Below are 19,814 nucleotides of genomic sequence, written 5' to 3' on the forward strand. Positions count from 1 at the left end.
ATTGATAGTTGAAAGTCTTATAAAGATTGGCAATTTAGAACATTTTACAGATTGATAATTCAAAATCGTTCATAGTTAGGTGATTCAAACTCCTTTACAAATTAACGGTGAATAATCCAAACCCTCACTTAACCAGAGGACCAAACGTATGTCTGGAGAAGTGAAATTTATTCGTTTACACGCAGATACCAAACACCTAGCGAGCCCGTAAGACACTGGGCTGATGCAGTTTTATAGCAGGACTGATGCTGATGCCAAGATGAGGCTCAGCCTATACATGACAAATGACAGGTGTGACGGACATGACCATGTAGGGATAAACGAGAATAGACAGAAGAATGTTCTAAATACAGTCACATCATTTAAATTTCTACATTCCCCCTTAGAACATACTCTAAAATGTATGTCCTCACAGTGTAATCAATTTATCCTTTCCTCTTACGGAGAAATATGGCCAATATTTCTCTTTCCCTTCAGTTCACGCACAGGCAAGTGGGGATATAAAGTGTTTTCATGTTCATAAGGAACATCTATAAATAACAATAGCTACTGTTTTTATAGCTATGAACTATAAAGTTGTAATTAGTTTTGCCAACTCGTATACTGCCAGCCAACAATCTGGGTGCTATTAGCATTTGGATTAAAACAGGCGGCTCTATTTGACTTCAGACATCTAACAATAGGCAATGACCAGTTATAGTCACTTATACCATCTACCATCTTTTGCTATTATTCTCATGGTTTCAGAAGCAGAATGATCTGTACATGAATCTTGTGCAGAAATATTAGACATTGGGATTACATGAAAGCAGTGATACAAGGCATGACAAACAAACAACCATCACCTCCTAAGGTATGATTTTGTGCTCACAGAATGGCGTGAGCACAGACCATGCTGTGATCACAAACATCCTCCATCTTGCCTGTAAAAGCTATTGTCAGAATGCTTATGAAAACTACAGGTTTCATCATTCGTTATTCCCTTTTTGTTATAAAAAGTTTTATCCTGCAGCTTGTTGCAGTGGTAGCTCTCTTCTCTTCCAGAATAGTAGGAGCAAGTGGTGATGAGTCAGGGAACCTAAATAGCCTTTGATGTCTCATGTCCTGTTTCTTCGTCCCTGTCTCAGGTCTGCTCTTACATGTTCCAAAACAAAAAACTTAGACACAGCGGCAGTATCATGTTCTTCTTACACAAATCATGTCATATACCTAACATGGGTCCTGGCCTCAAGTGGGAGTAAGGGAGCGCTAGCCACAAAGGGGATTAGGAAAATCTTCACTCTCGAGGTTGACCCTCATGATCTAGACATCACACTTCCTCCTCAGAGCATTTCCCAACCAGAGTCACCCATTCTATCCCTGTGCTAGCCATCACCATCAGGTGGTGGTACCCATGTATCCATTTTTCCCTTGACATTTTAGCGCAGAGAATGTGGCAAGGAGGACTTGAATATAGACCTTTTCGTTTTGGCCCTAGTGGCTGAATCTCATGCACCTTAACCTTTTGTCCTAAGACAATAGGGAGACCCCCCCTTAGTAAGTTCTTATGCATCCAACACCTATTTCTGAGCAATAGCTTCACATAAAGTCTGACAGTATTCCAGTAGAACTATCAGACATAATGTATGTCTGCAGCTTTCATAACAAGCGTTAATCGTAGCCATGACAAGACATTAGCTTTTAAAATCTTTAGTAAGAGCACAGGTGATCCGGCAATCTACCCATAACTATTTCTACATACTGCTTTGTGACAGCCCACCCTGTGTGCCGTCTATTGTCATACTGGACAATCAGTGTTTGCATTTGGCAAAGGCATTTTGCATACATACTTTGCACAGAACTAGAAACCAGTGTTTCACAATCACAATCAGCTGAATTATATTCCAATTCCACCAAAATGACTGCAAATAACATTTACAGGTACCCTTTTTTAATAACTAATTAGGGCCAGTTAAAACCAGCAAGCCTGTTACCCCACCTTTGTGCTGTTACTGAAAAGTAACAGCACAAACAGAGCAAAGAGGAAACTCAGTGTGGACATTTCAGTGAGAATTTGATAAAAAAAAAATTAGAAGCAACAGCTAAAACCACATGAATAGTTTGCCTGGGTTTGCCTGGGGACATTCTAAACGTTACCATAGGGCACTGCATAACTCAGGTTTAAGAGGGACGAAATGAAGAGAATGAAAGCTCTGAACTGATCATCAGTTAGCCGAAACTCTTTCTGATTTTCTGTTTTAGTTAGATTGTATAGTGGTTAAAGAGCTTTTCATATAAACCTCATTTCAAGGTTGTCAATAATTGCACAACCCCACAAAAGACTCCAGCTGTGCTAATGTATCATTTCATAAAATAGCACATACTGTGGCACAACAGTCAGGTAAAATTGATTTCTAAGCCTGTAAAACCAGTTGTCCTAAATCGTGAACAGAGGATTGATAAATCTAGATGTGTCTAACACACCTAGCAAGTCATGTTCATGTTCCTCTGCATGTTAGGAAGCTATCAAAATTTTGTCTATATAGATAGGTGAGGGCCTTGGTTAGGAAACAACACCCTTTGTCTAACTAAAGCCTCCACAACGTGTTGAATGCCTGACAATGCTGCATTATTAATTTTATACTGCTTGGTATTCAGACACGGAAAACCCAGTCAGGTTGACATGTTCAACCTTTAGTTAGCCACAATCTGCAAGAGATTTGGACCCATTCAGGCATAAAAAATAAAACTATAAGATCTTGCCCCATGAGCTGATTGATGACACCTAATGCCACCATGACAACACAGGACAACCATAAAACTTGTACAGACCCCAGTACAGGGCAGAGGTCGGCGCTACTTTGGGCTTTTAAACACAACTTCAGTTGTATCTGAAACTTAACCCTAAGCCTTCCTGGAAGATTAATCCCAGTCGCTGTATCAGACATGGTTGTTCTAGACTTTTCCTTACATTTATACTTCCGCAGGCCTATTTTGCTTTGGAGGCAGCATGCTCTGCAAAGAAATGCTCTGCGAGTTTGCTCTCTACTTGTTTGCCAGAATGACATTTTTAGCTTTTCATCTAGGGACCATATTTTGTCTGAATGAACAGGCACTTTCTTTTGATAGAATTTATCCAAACTAGATGATTCTATATGTTTATATAACTATTCATCCACTCTGACACCCCTCTGTGTGGGAGACTTTCCTCTTGCCATGGGCTTACAGCAACAGACCACAATACAGCCCCAAACATACTACCGCGGTCTTCCCCTCCCTTCCATCAATGAGAGGAGGATAACCTACTGGGTTGAAGGTTTGCTTCGAAATGGGCACTCACCTACCGCTTAGAGATGAGATGTCCAATCTGGGTCACGGCACCACTTGAAGAATCCAAACCCTCACTTAACTAGGGGACCAGCCGTATGTCTGGAAAAGTGAAGTTTATTTGTTTGTGCGCAGGTACCAGACACCTAGCCAGCCCGTAAGACACTGGGCTGATGCAGTTTCATAGCAGGACTGATGTCAAGATTAGGCTCAACCTATACATGACAAGAGACAGATGAGACAGACATGACCATGTAGGGATAAATGAGAATAGACAGAAGAATGTTCTAAAGACAGTCACAGTACAGACACACACAATACTGAATATAATGACATATGACAACACTAAACATGTTACAGAGCAGTACATTTCTACAACATTTTAGTCCTTTATAGACAAATTAAACATTTTAAATCCTTTACCTACGTTTTAGAGCTTGATCCTTTACAGATTGACACAGACAAAGACCAAGAAACCCAAAGATAATTTCAGTTAAAGACAATTCAGTTATAATTATCTCAATATATATAAAATACTTAAAATGTAAATGTATACAATGAAAAACAAAGCTATCAATGAGAATATAGGATAGCATAAAATAATATAATACCAAATAAGGTTGTGAAGGCCTTGTGTGTGAAGCCTAGAGTACGGTAAGGAGCGAATAAGAGAAAAAAATACTGGCTGGTGTATGGCAGCTTTAGGCTCAGTATCTCATCCTGCAGCCTGTTCCACAAACCTGCACTTATCTCTGTCAGTAAGGAACTGTCACTGTTGCACACAGTCCTGACAAGTGTATTGTCTGTCATGCACTTCTGCAGTGCTGTAATTTACTTCAGTAAGAGGACTTTGTCCTGGGGCCAGTAGTGAAGTTTATACTGATGCTGGAGTTTCTCTACATGCGCTTCAATTTTGACTCGCTAACTCTGACAAGCTGCTACCTCTGATAAGATATTCTGATGGGTTGCGAAGCATTCTAGCTGTTCTGTTATTTGTGATTTTGGAAAAAAACATTACGTTGTAAATACACATTACACTTTGCTCTACTTGCTAAGCAAGGACTGCTTTACACCAGTATGGAGTTCTAACCAGTACAGTAAGTTTTTTGTCTATTTTGGTACATATAAAACAGACATTGGGCACATTAGGTAACTTCTATAAGATAATATTCAGCCTGCAGGTCGGGTTCTGAAGAACATTTCCATGTATGCCTTTGGCACACGCTCTTATCTACACAACTTACCATTTGTTCATCATGGTACAGATGTAGCTGAATGTAGCATTAGGAGTCTTGCTTAAGGCCTCCTTGGTGTAGCGTCGTGTGCTTGTGTGGATGGAGAATCAAACCCCAGTCTGCTGCTCAGAGGTCAGTGGTATGATTCACAACGAAGAGTATGACCACAGGCCTACATCAGATTCCAAACCTGTCTACAGCTGTGACAGAACAACTAAACACTGCTTAGATTAACCATAAATGAGCAGAATATATTTCAGCAAATAAGCTGGGCTGTGAAATGCTTTCCAGACTCACTGTAATAAAACCGCACTGTTTCATCTTGCAAATATTTAAAAACCTTATCTGAACCTCATTTTGTGACAGTTTTATGGCTCTTTATGCCGCTTGGTGTTACATTTAACACAGTAAACCTGCTACATTTTGGCACAAAGGTAAGACGTAAATAATTGCTTATGCAGATACGTGTAATGCATTGTTATTGTATATAGGCACTTTCTTATAAATAACCGTGTGTGTGTGTGAGTGTGTGTGTGCATGCATGCATGTGTGTGTGTGTGTGCGCATGGTTTTGTAAAGGTCAAATGAACGGACGAGAATATCCACTTCCTCCTCTGCCCTCAGGAGGAGGAGAGAAATAACAGAAAAAAGCAAAGAAAAGAGAGGGAAGTGAGGGAGGAGGGATAAACAGTGCAGATCATGTCTATACTTTCAAATAATAATAAAAAAAAATTCTTTTTGTAAAGCTCCAAAAAAGTGCAGTACACTATCCATATATCTGTCTGTCTGTAGATCCATATATCTATCTGTCTGTCTGTGGTTGTTACTATATGTTTGACTTTTTAATCTGCTATGTGTATGTTAGCTTTTGAAAATTAATGTTTAAACAGCTGTTAAAGTTGTACTTGATGTCTCATCCTCATGTTCATTGTGCAGTGCATCAGCACCTCGTCTACTGTAGAAGTTTTCTTCATTTGATTCCCTGAGGAATCTGAGCTCTTTGTTAAATTAGTAGACATCAAGAGAAGATAAAACGATAAACATAAAAAGATAAAACTCAGCTAAGTATAGGTCACAAGGCACAGCAGGCTACCAGGGAGGAACAAAAGCTGGCATAGGCAGTCATTTAATTTTGAAGTAATGGCTTTAGCTATAATAGAGCAGTTTGGACAAAGCAGGCCATACATAGACATTAAAGTCTGTAACAAAGGGTGAGCGTGTGTGTTTGGTAAAACAAACTGGAAGGTAGAAAAGGAACACTAGTCCACTGTCTCACTCTGTGGGCTGCTGTTTGTGTGTGTGTGTGTGTGTGTGTGTGTGTGTGTGTGTGTGTGTGTGTGTGTGTGTGTGTGTGTGTGTGTGAGACTCAAACACACAAAGTGCTGTTTTTGCACAGTTGAAGAAATAAACAGCAGTTTAACTACAACTATAGGATTAAAGAAAACACGCATGTAATATGTATGCATGCACAATGTATGTTCAAACATGAGCTGAGACTGTTGCTGCAGCAAAGTGTGACAAAGTCCCTATTAATACCCTTGATTTCAGAACAAACGCTGGAGAAGCAGGTGTCTACAAACTTTTGGACATTTATTGTATGTGTGTACTTATGTCTCTGTGAAGACTGCAGTCCTTCAGGACAATAATAATAGAGTCATTTAGTAGTTGTGAGGACATTAGTCTCCTCTAAACAAAAAAAAACGATGCTTTGTTCAACAAAAACTACTTTTATTAGAAAACATGCAAGAATCCAAAGCTGAAGTGGTTGGTGATAAAGTTAGCTGGTGCACAGCAACTTTCACACACATTTATACAGAAGAGTATGGAAACACCCACCGCACAATATGAGAGCACAAAAGTACACAGAAGTATTTTGTTGCTGTCTCAACACAACTTTGAGTTCAGTGAACTCAAATGGTTTAGGGAACCAATTGCCTTAAACCATTTAAGCTTAGGTTACTCAAATCATTTGACCATGAGTAATTCGCTGAACTGAATATGAACAACACGTTTGTTTATTGTTATACACATTTAAGTAAATCACTCCTTTGTTCTTAAAATGATTATTTTGGACTTTCATAACAATGTACAAAGTACTAATTCAATACAATTAAGTAATTCTAACTTATATTTACTGCAATTACATAACTCAAGTTCAGCTGTTTCATTCATTGATAGCTAAACTAAGCTTTAATTTTAATATTTTTATACTGAATGGCAGAACATTTTTATAAAAATGCCTTAAACAGTTTAATTTAATACTGCTGTGGACCATCTTGTCCAGTACTGACAGTTCAGCCCAGGATGCAGAAGTTGACTGAGGTGTTCATAACCACAGGTTGGGTCATGGTAGCTCAGCTTACTCAGCACTGATCTACAGTCAGTACTGACTAAAATTAGAAGAGCTCCCAAAATTTAGAAAATTAGTAAGCGCCCAAGGGAAGGTACGCTGGCAAGACTGACAACACAGAGATGGTAGGGTAAACAAGCTGGAAAGGCATGCCCAGTATGCATGCCACCAAGATCCAAGAGGAATGGTGCAGGTTGTACTCAAGGTTGCATTGACCAAACTGTCATCAAGTAAAGCTGAGAAGTCTAAACAAACTAAACTGCAAGAGTTTGATACAAAGACCCCATTTGAATGTTCAAAGCTGTCAAAAGTTACATGAAAAGCATGAGAAATAAACCTGAAACACTTGATAGTTATCTTAACTCAAAATATACTAAGAAATGATTATACTCAAAATCACCTACTATTTCAACAATTAATTTTTAAGTTGGTTTGAATTTGTCAGATTAAGTTACTCCTAGTTTCTGTAGTATTTAAATTGTGTTAACTTAGGCAAAATACTTGTCAGTCTGTAGGACGCAAATTAACTGATCTCAACTAACTTTAGCTAAGTAAATAAGGATTATATAAGAAATAGTATGTGTTACTAGATTTGCATGAGGGAGTGTAACAGATGAGTAAAGTAAACCCAAACTGCGTGCCATTGTTACATTTTACAGTGTAAGAGATGTTGATAACTTGAGAAGACATTCTTCATTTTAATGTAACAAAATTATATTTCAAGTAATGTTGGACTGTTTCTGTTGGTCCATTTGGTACAATAATAAAAGTAAATACAGTGCAGTAACAAGGTTTTCATATGATAAGCTTCTATATTATTATATTATGCATCATTTTATATGGAAGCAATAGAACATGAGAGGGTGCGTGATTATGAAAAACTTCACAGCCATGACCTTGAGTGTTCTGTTGCATTTATAACAGTTCAGCAAAATAAAGAAAAAGTAAAGCAAAGCATTTCCTTACACAAACCACAGTCTGTCAAGTGTTTTATAAAAACCTTGGCAGGTTTGCATCCAAAATGCCTTTGTACATTTCTGAGTTCATGATCCCATCAGTGAACACAAGCTCGCCAACACCACTGTAAACAAAAAAACAGCTTTAAAATTTGATGGTTCCACCTCTGTGCTGTACCGTAGTCTTAGTGTAAGCTGGAAAGAGTTCTTTTCCAGGCTTTCTTCACCCCTAGAGTCCCCCATCAGTATTATGTTGTGCTAAAAGTGTTCTTCTCTGAAAAAAATATCATTTTGTTTAACAATTTATGAAGTTTTTTCATCAAAGTTCAGTTGATCCAATGTCTAAACTGTCCAAATACTTCTTGGGGCCAGTGTAAATGTCAGAAAATAACAATAAACAAACACAAACACACATCACACCCTATTTCCTTTAGAAGCGTGCACACACACCGCTCAGACCACCTGTTTTCATTTGGAGCTGTTTATGTTGCTTTTATTGTTGTTATTGAACAGCTTGTGGTTTCATTTTTGTAACTCAAAGTCAAATGATGTGTGCACAGGCGAGCATTATAATGAAAGTGTCAAACACTGAACGTAGTCTGATTTACGTGAGGAGGGTCTCCAGGTTCCAGTAAAGGAGTGTGATTCATTCATTTACACACACTGATGGGCTGCCATCTGTTCTCGTGGTCAGAGGAGTGTGTTGTTTTTCAGGCACCTGCTATGCTCTTCTTATATGATCTAACACATGCACACACACACACACACACACACACACACACACACACACACACACACACTCATACACACATGGTTGATTAGCGCTGAATCTCAGCTCTACAGGATATAAAGCTTTATCAAACCTTTTAAGGCCAATAGAATAAAATCTGTTAATGACGTGATTTCTGAATTCTGTTGCTTGGTTAATTTAACATGTTAAAAATATGATCTAACAAAGCCAAAAATTCTGCAATTTTTATTCAGTTTGCGTTACAAGGTACCATTAAGGTAACATATAAATAGCAATATAAATCACACATCACATTTTCCAGAGAAGTCTGCAGCATCTCTGCAGCGATATGTTCCCTATACCTGCGTATACCTGAGTTCACAAGTTTCATCATGAAATTTACACACAATGTAAAGGTCAACGGGCATTTTTAAATTATGCCAAAAGCTGAAAAATGACAAAATGGGGAGATAAGGTTTTGTTCAGACAGCAGCGATATGACAGAATTTGGCAAAAAACATTTATATATGGAAGCATATCAGTATCAAAATTAAAATGAAAATGTAAAATATAATCAGAATAAGAATTCGGAGTGAGATTTTCAATTGCCATTTGCTACACTAGTGTTGACATGTCATTTACCCAAAAATGTGGATGCTTTATTGAGTAGCTTTATTTAAATGAAAATGTCTTTCCAGAATAGCAAATTTATGATCCTTTATAAAAATTTATATTACAAAAATTGCTGTTATGTGTGTGACACTGGACCATGTTAGCCAACTGGTAGAATCAGCAGATAGGGTAATTAACAATTAACAAACAGCTTAATTATTTTATTTTTATAATTATCAACTTAAATCATTACAAAGAAACAAAGTTCAACCTTGTTTTTATCAACCACATTGATAAAACAGAAAACTTCAATTAAACACTTTCTCCTGGGGTCAGGTACAACAAAGCCATTAAGCATCACACGTGGCTATGTTTCTCTGCTTCACCTCCTCTGCTAATGTAAGAGTAGCTATAAACTCTATTGCTGCCATGCTTTTTTAGAGAATACCTTCTCTGCTGACCATATTCTTTGCCCCACCTTGTTGGGATGATTAACAGGTTGGGAAGACCATGAAATTGAAACTGATTGAATGCATTTTCAAAAGCATTTTGGCACAGAATAAGCACAGTAGGATGAAAACATGTCATTGCAAAGAGGAGAGGCACTGCTTCCTTTGTGCATTTGAACGATGCCCTCCTTCTAGTTTGATTTCTCTAATGAATGCAATTTAAATGCATTGTTAGAGAGTGACAAGGTACTTATAATATAATTACCATTTGGACACAATTATTGCATAATCACAGTAAGCATCAATATGTAGTTCTAGAAATACATTTAACTTTAAACAAAGCAACTCATAAAGCATTTAAATCTTTGTGTAGATGAAATGCCAATACCAGTGGACCAAATGGCAAATTAAAATCTCACTGCTCAGTTTGAATTTTCATTTTCAGCTCAACATTGTGTACATGAGTGTGAAATTCAAATGCAGACAAACAAAAATATTACACTTTTATTTTCCATGCCTTAGGCAGCAGACTTAAAGAATCAAAAAATGAAGACATGCCTCATTTAATTGTTTTTTACTGCGTTGCCTTTACACATAAATTAGCAAGCATACAGAAGTTTGTGTTAGTCTTGTTGCATTCATCTTGGTTATTTATTGCATTCACTATATGCAATTTTTCTTCTTTCGGCTGCTCCCTTTAGGGGTCGCCACAGCGGATCATCTGCCTCCATCTTGCCCTATCCACTGCCTCCTCTACCTTCACACCAACCATCTCCATGTCCACCTTCACTACATCCATAAACCTTCTCTGAGGTCTACCTCTTCTCCTTCTACCCAGCAGCTCCATCTCCAACATTCTTTGACCAATATATCCACTATTCCTCCTCAACACATGTCCAAACCATCTCAACCTGGCCTCTCTGGCTTTATCTCCATACTGCTCCACCTTCACTGTCCCTCTGATCTGCTCATTTCTAATCTTGTCCATCCTTGTCACTCCCAATGAAAATCTCAGCATCTTCATCTCCGCCACCTCCAGCTCAGCCTCCTGTCTTTTAGACAGAGCCACAGTCTCCAAACCATACATCATAGCAGGACGCACTACTGTCTTGTAAACCTTCCCTTTCACTCTTGCTGCTATCCTTCTGTCACACATCAGCCCTGACACCCGTCTCCACCCACTCCATCCTGCCTGCACCCTCTTCTTCACCTCTTTTTTGCACTGTCCATTGCTCTAGATGGTTGACCCAAGATATCTGAAGTCATCCACCTTTACGACCTCTACTCCTTGCATCTTCACCTTTCCACCTGCCTCCCTCTCATTCACACACATGTATTCCGTCACTATATGCAATACAGTATCTGTGGCCAGTTGCACCAGTTCACTTACAGTACATCTTAACTAGAAGTGCAGATGAAAACACTGTCACACTAAATGACGTTTTCACTCTGCAACAATCAGTAATGGCACCCGACGTAAGCTTGAAATGTTACATGTATGATGTATTTCTCTCTGTGGTGGACTGACTTTGCTTAAGGTGTGTCGGTCGCATAAGCCCTAATTCAAAAAGAGACTGTGTTTTACAGTAAAGTACAGTCCGTCTCTTATGTGTGTGTTTGTGTTCTGCTGCTTGGAATTATTTTGATGCGGTATATATTAACACTTTATCGATGAATGGTCAGAAGTTTTAGCGAAGCTGTGACTTAACAATCACTGTTTGAATCTGCTGAATGGCAAAAAGGTTATGTTAGCCATGTTAGATATATTTTAAAAAGGTCAGCATCACTCACAGCCTGAGCATGGATGCACTTATTTCTCTGCAGGCAGTTTACCTGTGTACTTGAAAAGAGTCGCCCACCTGCTTTGGAATGACAGTGTAGAAAATCCTGCAGAACTGGTCGCTGATGCGAAAACCAGACGTGTTTTGTTTTTTTGCAAGTTTCCCATCGGTCAAATCAACCGGCCATTTAAACTGATTTTTGATCTCAGAGCTTACCTACTATGGAATATGTGTAAATTTTTAGTTGTAACTTAAAGCTACATTGAAACTATGTTACTTGGTGCAACTGGTTGAAATCTAATAGCTTGTAAACATAAACATAGTGGCCTTATTTGCTTTGAAACTAAACAGGCGGGTTTTGAAGGGAGTCTTTTGGGGTCTTGCTAGCTGGGTTTGGAGGACTCTGAGGGTTTTGTTAGCTGGGTTTGAGGTGAGTATTCTGCCATTTTTGTTTGCCAGTGCTTTTAAACAAGAGCAGGTGGGAGCCTCTGAGTTCTCTGCTCACTTGAAATGTCAAACAGATACTGTATACGTTAGACGACATGAAGTAAATGTGAAAGTCTGAGTTTCTGAGGGTGTCTTTTGAGTGTGTGCATGTGAGGGTTCTAACCCTGTCTCCATCTTTCACTGCCTCCCCCCCAACACACACATTTGTTTTCTTTCTCTTTCTCACTCCGTTTCTCTCTCTCTCTCTCTCTCTCTCTCTCTCTCTCTCTCTCTATCCCTCTCTCTTTTCCTGATGCTGATTTTCTTGCTTTCATCTTGCTGTCCTAACTTTAACTCTGCTTGATCCCTTCTCTCCCTTTTTCTCATACTCTCTTTTCCATTCTCTCCGCAACCCTGCCCCCCCTTCTTTCTCTCTCTTTTTCTCTTGCCATGTCATCCTTTGTGGATCTAGTGGTTCAGGATTTGGTTCAGATGTCACAGAAAGGAACCCAGCATAAACATCCCCCATATAACATTTATCAGATAAAGCTAGTTGTCTTTATTTTAGCAGCAACACTAATCCCAGCAAAATAATACCAGAATGTCATTTTTAAGCTGTAAATATTGGCAATGTTTACTTATTAATTGTTTGTTTATGTATTAATTTGAATGCGCAAAGTGTAAACAGTGTATCTTTCTCTCTCTCTCTCCCTCTCTCTCTCTCTCACTCTTTCTTTCTCAGGTACACATATACGCTCTGTCCCTTCAGTCAGGTCACTCAGAAGAACAATGTGGGGTCAGAGGTCATGTTGGGGTAAGTATTTTTGCCAATCCTGTTTTACACTGTTCATGATTCCTGATACTGTCTCACCTAAACATATACTTAACTGCTGGTTTAGGATGAAACGTATTGAGGAGTAAATTATTACTAAATTATTATTACTAAATCATTATAACTAGTGCATTTTTACCCTCTCTAAACTGACCAGTGTCAACCTACAGCTACTGCTGTTTTTAGCTGTGCACCATTTAGTCCATAGAAAATTAATATATAATAAATATAATGATGATTATATTAATTATTATATAATGAGTAACAAATATAATTAATATATACTCATTTATAGTAATAGTTAATCTAAATTAGTCCCTAATAAATAATACTTTTGTGTATTAGCGACCTATTAGAAATTACTGAACAAGTCAACATGGCTTGAGGGGAGTGTGTGATTTATGAGTGCATTTAGCATGAAGCTAATTGGTGAGGTATAATATTACATTACTTCCATTTCTTGTTCACTACATCAGCCTCGTAACTCCACTGCAAAACTAGAGGTAAACAATCAGACACCGAACATGTGTAGACTTTTCAACTAAAATCCAGGAACACTCTTAGCTTAGCAGTTTAACTTAGTATTGTAGACAGAGCTTCAACTTGAATCGGCTTAGAAACTGCAAGCCTGACTCTTTACTCGCTTACCGTTTACTCACTTACCTTTATGCACTTTTATTTGAGAGCCAAGAAACAAATTTGTCACGGAATGTGCAGAAACCTCGCAATAACTTCTGTTACAGAAACGTTGCAAAATGCATCTTGCAAAATTGAATTCTGCTTTGTAACGTACTCATATTGTGCTTTACAGCACTCATTGAACTTGATTGTTACAGACACCCAGGACAGTAGAGCTTTATACCTGATGAGGTTAGCCTCTGTTTTAGTTTGTCTGAAAGTGTGAAGAACTTCTTAATCTCTTTCCTCATTCTTCTGTAACCTTGGCGACACTCTGTTCTCTAGTTGATGGAAGCTAATTATGGGATGTCATTCAGTGGCGCTGCTATTCAGTTTCATTACCCTGTTGCTCCTGTTCACTCAAGTGCGCACAAAGACCTCGTAAGACCCATTTGTCTCTCACTTTGTCGTTCTCTTTATCCAGTGCAGCTCTCTGGCTTCCAATAGCCAGCCTAGGTTACGTGTAATGTAAAGAGATCTCCTCTCATCTTCACTGTTAGTTTTGCAAACTAGACTCCTGGCCATCTCCAGAAAGTCAGTGCTTCAGTGCTCAACATCAACGAGAACTGCATAGTTAGATGGGAATGGGCCATTTATCTGGCATGCAAACCCATCAGACCATTTCTGCTTGATGTGTAGGGACAGAGGAGTGTCAAAATGGTGCTACAACAAAATAGACTCCCTATGTGAGTGTTAAAACTGGGTAGTAAAATTCAGTGCTTTTATGGTACCATCTTGTTTCAATACCAAATATCATAAAAACTAATGTCATTCTATACCTAAGTTCAATACCTAAGTATTCTGTCTTGTCAGCATCCCTGAGACAATAAGCATGCTTGTTCCAAAATCTAGACAGCTTAATGGCTGTTTAAGTTGAATTCTGTATGCATGCTATTAACTTAAGTGCTTCTGTAATCCACTGCAGTCGGTAAATAAACCCACACCTTGCACTTGCATCCATTTATGTCTTAAGCCACACTCACTTCTGGTTTGTAATTGAAATGAATGTATAGAAAAAAAATTCTCCTGGGAATCAGGATCAAAGTCAAGGTATTGGTATTGGTATTGGTATCGAAAATTTCTAGATGTGATACTGATGGCCCTGGCTTGTAACTCACACGCATACTCAAGTTTAACAAGATTGCCCACAAGGGGGCTCTGTTGGTACTATAATACCTAGAGTGAAAACAACTTTGTGTTAGCTGAAATGAACGAGTCTATTGAACATTGTGGACCTGCGAGAAGTGCAAGCTTTCAAGGATATGTTAGGATGCAACAATCACAAAAGCCGCCCAACTGTATTCAGATGTATTCAGAACAAAACAATAAAATTCCAGATGTGGTACTACATGCTGGTGTTCTGCATTAGTGACATTTTTCTGTCCTTGTTTAACTATATCCGGCCCTGCTGAGGCTTGTTTATATGCTAAATACTTAATAGATGCTTAATAGTTAGATGCTAACACATGAATAACTTAAAAAAGGCATGCCGTACATTTTTCATTCCAGTGGTTGCCTTTCACCGGTGCATTGTTGTTATGGTGATCAAAGCAGGAAACTACTCGCTTGTGGTGATAAGCTGGCATTTAGCTTTATAAACACAGCTTTGTTTCCAATGGTGCATGGAAGTGCCTACATACTGCAGACTGAATTACAGTACAACAAACAGCAGCACCGCTGCTGACATTCATCATTGAAAAGCATTACTGCTCAGTGACTTCCAGCACTAGTCACTGTCTCTAAGCACCACAGCGCGGCGCTCAGGATTTTGCTGAATTTCTTCTTTAAAGAAAGACCCAGAGTACAAACAGCTGTAGTTGGTGACTTGTGGCTTGAACTTTATACAGAGAACGCAGTCAATCTGTGAGATAAACGGACAGATGCTAATCATCTGTTGTTACCTCAGCTAGCATTACTAGTCAAGCCACACTGTAACTTCTCACCTCATCCATTTTAGCTGGAAAACAGGGAACCTGTGAAAAGTAGTTGTTTGATACCAAACGTGTTAAATTCACGCAATGATGTTTTATTTCATTAAATCTGTACCGGTAGAGCCTAAAATGAGCTTGAGGTTGATGTTTATCAGCATTCTCACCACGATGCATCTGTGTGGTATAGCTGCACTTTGTACTGCGGCACAACAGATGGTTTGGGTAATTCAGTGGACGGAGCCTCAGGAGCTCAGACTGCCTCTATGTTTACTTTGCTAAAGGGTCTCTGGATTAAAACCAGTCTACAGCCATCGGACCAGCCACAACCACTGAGGTTAAGGGGGTAGTCTCAGGGGTCATTGCTGTCCCTCTCACTATCTCTTTTGCATTCTCCAACTACTGGTGCATTAAATAGGCTTTCAAAGGGGAAGTAACATTTAAGATGCATTCATTCTTTTTTGCTTGACATTAAAACTGTTTGATCTTGTAGACGAGTGAATTTGATTACTACTTCTAGAGTGTGTTTGTGGGTATATGTACATACGCATGTATATATAAGGGTGTGTGTATGTGTGTGGGTGTGTGTGTCGGTTAGAGGGAACATTAAAATGAATCATTGTCTCTGAGGTGGGAATAAAGTACATTTTTTATCTCGACACCTCATCCGTCATACTGGGCTGGAAAGCATTTTGCCAGTGATATTAATCTGCAGCGGAGACACTTTCTCCCCTAGAGTGTGTGTGTGGGGACTTTTTGGGGTGTCCGATTTAAACACCCACATTTATCACGCATGCATCAATAGCTAACAACGTAAATAAACTGATATATTAATGTCTAATCAAATAAATAAATGCCAAGGGCAAACAGTGTCTCGGGTTTGGAGGCATAGACTTCTACAGCAGTGGGTTAGCACAAAAACGGTTTTTTAAACAGCTATTCACTAGTGCTTCTACTGCAGTGCTACACTTATATTACCTCTTCATTTCTGTGCTCACGTTAACAGATAAGGGCATTTTTCCCATTAAGATAAACTAGGAAAAACAATGAAAACAAAACAAAAAACTGAGTAAAAATGTTAAAATTTCTATTACACAATTAATGGCTGTTCAAATGAAATTTCATCGAGTGAAGTACTAAGTAAACAAAAAGGATGTCTGTGGAATTTTGGTTGCAGGTGGTGAGAATTTTCAGTATAGGTTTGCAAACACTTCATGTACAAACAGCCAATGTTTGTTTAGGTCAGCTTGCTCATACCATGCACAGATAGTTTGTGTGATGCAGACTTTGCTTAATGATTAGAGGGTATTTCTTTGTTCTGATCACAGAAATCCTGCTCAGGTTTCAATGTGTTTTACTCACTACAAACCTAGACTAGGTGTGTTAGCAGCTCTGTGCATTTCTGTTTGACTGTTTTCTGACGTTTTCACTCAGGGCATATGTGTAATACTTGCTGTGGCAACACTGCGGTGTGTCATAATGATAATGGAGGAGGTAAAACACAGTCAGCCAAAAGCACCGCCTGTTCCTAACACGCTCGTCAATCTCCATAATGCTACACACTCACATGCACCCAGGACTAACATATGGAAATGCAGCTTCTGATGAAAAAAAAAAGGTGGACGGTGTGAAAAACAAATGAATAGATAGATGTGTAGCCCACTGGAAGATTCCCCCAGAGATTGAAACCTTCTATGGATAGACGAAAGTGAGCACATACATGTGTCTCTCGTGCTGATAGATAGGCTTCACAGCAGCCTGAGCTAAGCAAGATGCTAAAGACAGTGGCCTAACAGCAGTGGATAAGCATCCAGCTTCTGCTTGCTTGCGTCACTGATTAGATGAAACATCTGTTGGGCATTTTAACCCTTCACAGTTACAGACTCTAGCTGTGATATAACATAATTTACTTCTGACTTGTTATTCTTTGAAACAGGTGGACAAATTATGGGCAAAGTGCAGGTTCTCAACTTCCAATCCATACAAAATTTGTGTTTGTGAGGAGATATTTTATTATTATTTCAATTAATCAATTTGTCCTTTACATTTTTTACAATTTTTCATTTTTGCAAAATGAACCAAAAAATGTCGGTCTTGAACTTGTGGATGCAGAATGTAAATCAAATGTAAATGTAATTCATTATGTAAATATGTAATTCATACTTTCAGATATAACTCTGCTTATATATGAATGTGTCCATTTGATTTCACCTGAGACAAAGCAGCAGCTGCCTGTCACCACATGTACAAATTACAACAGAACACACACATTTATTTATTGCATATTTATTTTTGTCAAACTACACAGATGCTTAAGTAAATGAATACCAACATGAGTTTGGGTATTGGTTTGGCAAAAGCTCTCTCTGAAATGATGGCTTTATAATGACAACTTATGAAAAATGTCCTTAAAGGGCATTTCAGACAAAATTAAAAACGTAATCATCACTACGTCTGTTAAACATGCTTGCTCACATCCTAGAGTGACACCGCTGTAGCGTCTAGAATGAGAACGAGACTTGTAAACGAGGCGCCTTGCTGATGATAGATCTGGAAGGTGGGAGAGTTTGGATCAGTTCTATTGATCCATCCATCATAAAATGTTCACACATCATAAAGGGCCACTGTTGCTTTGGAATGTTAAAAGAATCAAAAATAATATGGTGATACATGAAAAATATGGATCCATGAGTTGTAACAGTGATAACATTCGAATAACCACATGCTTGCTTAATGTCTGTGTCTCCTGGCCGGTGGCAGCAGCGTCTTGATGGCTGTTTCTGGGCGTGGTGATAAGAGACTTTTTGCGGCCAGCTCTTTTTTGGACTGTTTCTTTGCTATTTCTGTTACCAGCAGCTAAACACACAGAAGCTTTGAGTGCTTTTTGGATGGTGTCCACTGGCCCTGTAGCGAGCCCTGCCATTTGAAATATTCATGGCTGCTGTTATGGACTTGGCTTGGGCCAGTGTTAGATGGTAGAGTGGCCATGCTATCTGTTTCTCCAGCCACGGCCACTCCTAGCAGTGATGTCAGTGCTATTTCAGTGAAGGTTACAGCTTTAAAAGCTTTTATACATCATGCTAATTTACAGTATTATGTCTTGGATTTTCACTGTTGATGTCATGCAGTATTTAAAACATTGCAGAGCTTTAGCAGTGCCGATTGTTTATTAAAGGTTAAAAAGACAGCAGGATGCCCTATACTCTTTAACTTTTTTGTTTTATAAGAGTGCATGCACCTGTACTTACAAAGAGAAGTTCCCTTGCATGGCTCCCAAAAAATCTATATCTAGTTTATTCCACCACTGTGCTCGATGGCAGAAGTTGGGACGATGGAACGTTTTACTGGCTGTGTTGTTGCTGATGGTGGTAAAATTTTCCATTGCTGCTCCGCTGAATACTGATGGACTGTCAGATTTGCCTTCACAATGTAAACTCAGCATAAGATCGTTCCTTCAGTGCACTAACTGTTTGTACATAAATAGTCTCTAGCATATGAATATTGTGATATATGTGTGCAGGGCAGATGGTGTTTTTACAGGAGTAGATAAAAGGCAAAGACACCACACACATACACACCCTCTGCACTCAGACACGGGGCTCGGGGGAAATCATGTGACTCTGGCCCTAAAGACTAAAGGTCACAGATAGTGACCTTAAAGTGGCAGGCCGGTGTTACAGAGCCATCTGTCGCAGCCAATTGGGATTCAGTCATGTATGTGTATCTGATACATGTTTCCTTCCCACTGAGGTCTAGCAACAGAATCAGTTATCAAATGTAAAAAGTCATTCATGTCATTCATTCAGTATTCATTCAACTCTGTCCATTCACTACCATTACAAAAGGCCCTTATGATGAGATATAGATTCACAATTGTGGCAAATGTTCTGGAGCAAAGAAATTAGAGACAAATACTCATCATTAACCTTTAGAAATCCCATTTTTCACAGGAAATAACATATAAAAATAAAAAATGACATATTTGCATGAATGAAAATGTAAAATATATCATTTCTATATTTTAAATAATGTATATAAAATCAAATTTATTTAATGAATTATTTGTAATGTTTGGCTCATTGAAACAAGTGGGAAAATGTGTGGAAAGTGCAGATTGCAATGTTTTAAGTAGAAGAGGAGATATTGTATTATGATGTGAATTTGATATCTTTTTACGCTGCCAAACTGGGAAGGTGAAGGCTAGCATATGCCTTTGAGGCATGTGAAGCTCCTCTACATCTTTCAAACTGCTGCTAACACAACATCACTGGAAAGCTCAACACACTTGGAGGACAGCACTAAATGTTATGTCAGCTGACAGACACCCACATGGCACATGGCAAGCATTTTGCTAAGTGATGAGGGCAAAGAGAGGACCAATCTGCCCACCCAGAGAGAGAGGACAGTTACGCTCTATTGGACATGCAGCCGTTTAAATGGTTGCAGCACTCAGAGGCTTGTTTTTGTCTTTTTTTTGACAAAAAAGGTGTTTAACAATACATTGTGACATTGTGATGTCATGATGCAAAAT

At 38.7% G+C, this 19,814-nt stretch overlaps 1 protein-coding gene across 1 annotated transcript in view; it reads left to right on the forward strand.

The window, feature by feature from the left end:
* The window catches only part of LOC108440425 (glucosidase 2 subunit beta-like), a 201,774-nt gene that overhangs the window by 158,636 nt on the left and 23,324 nt on the right, over positions 1-19,814 (forward strand). Inside the window, exon 12 of the mRNA XM_017719285.2 lies at positions 12,588-12,659. Coding sequence (XP_017574774.1) covers positions 12,588-12,659 — 72 coding nt within the window. The remainder of the gene's footprint in view (positions 1-12,587; positions 12,660-19,814) is intronic.

The sequence above is a fragment of the Pygocentrus nattereri genome, chromosome 22 (assembly GCF_015220715.1).
Source record: "Pygocentrus nattereri isolate fPygNat1 chromosome 22, fPygNat1.pri, whole genome shotgun sequence".
NCBI lineage: Eukaryota > Metazoa > Chordata > Actinopteri > Characiformes > Serrasalmidae > Pygocentrus > Pygocentrus nattereri.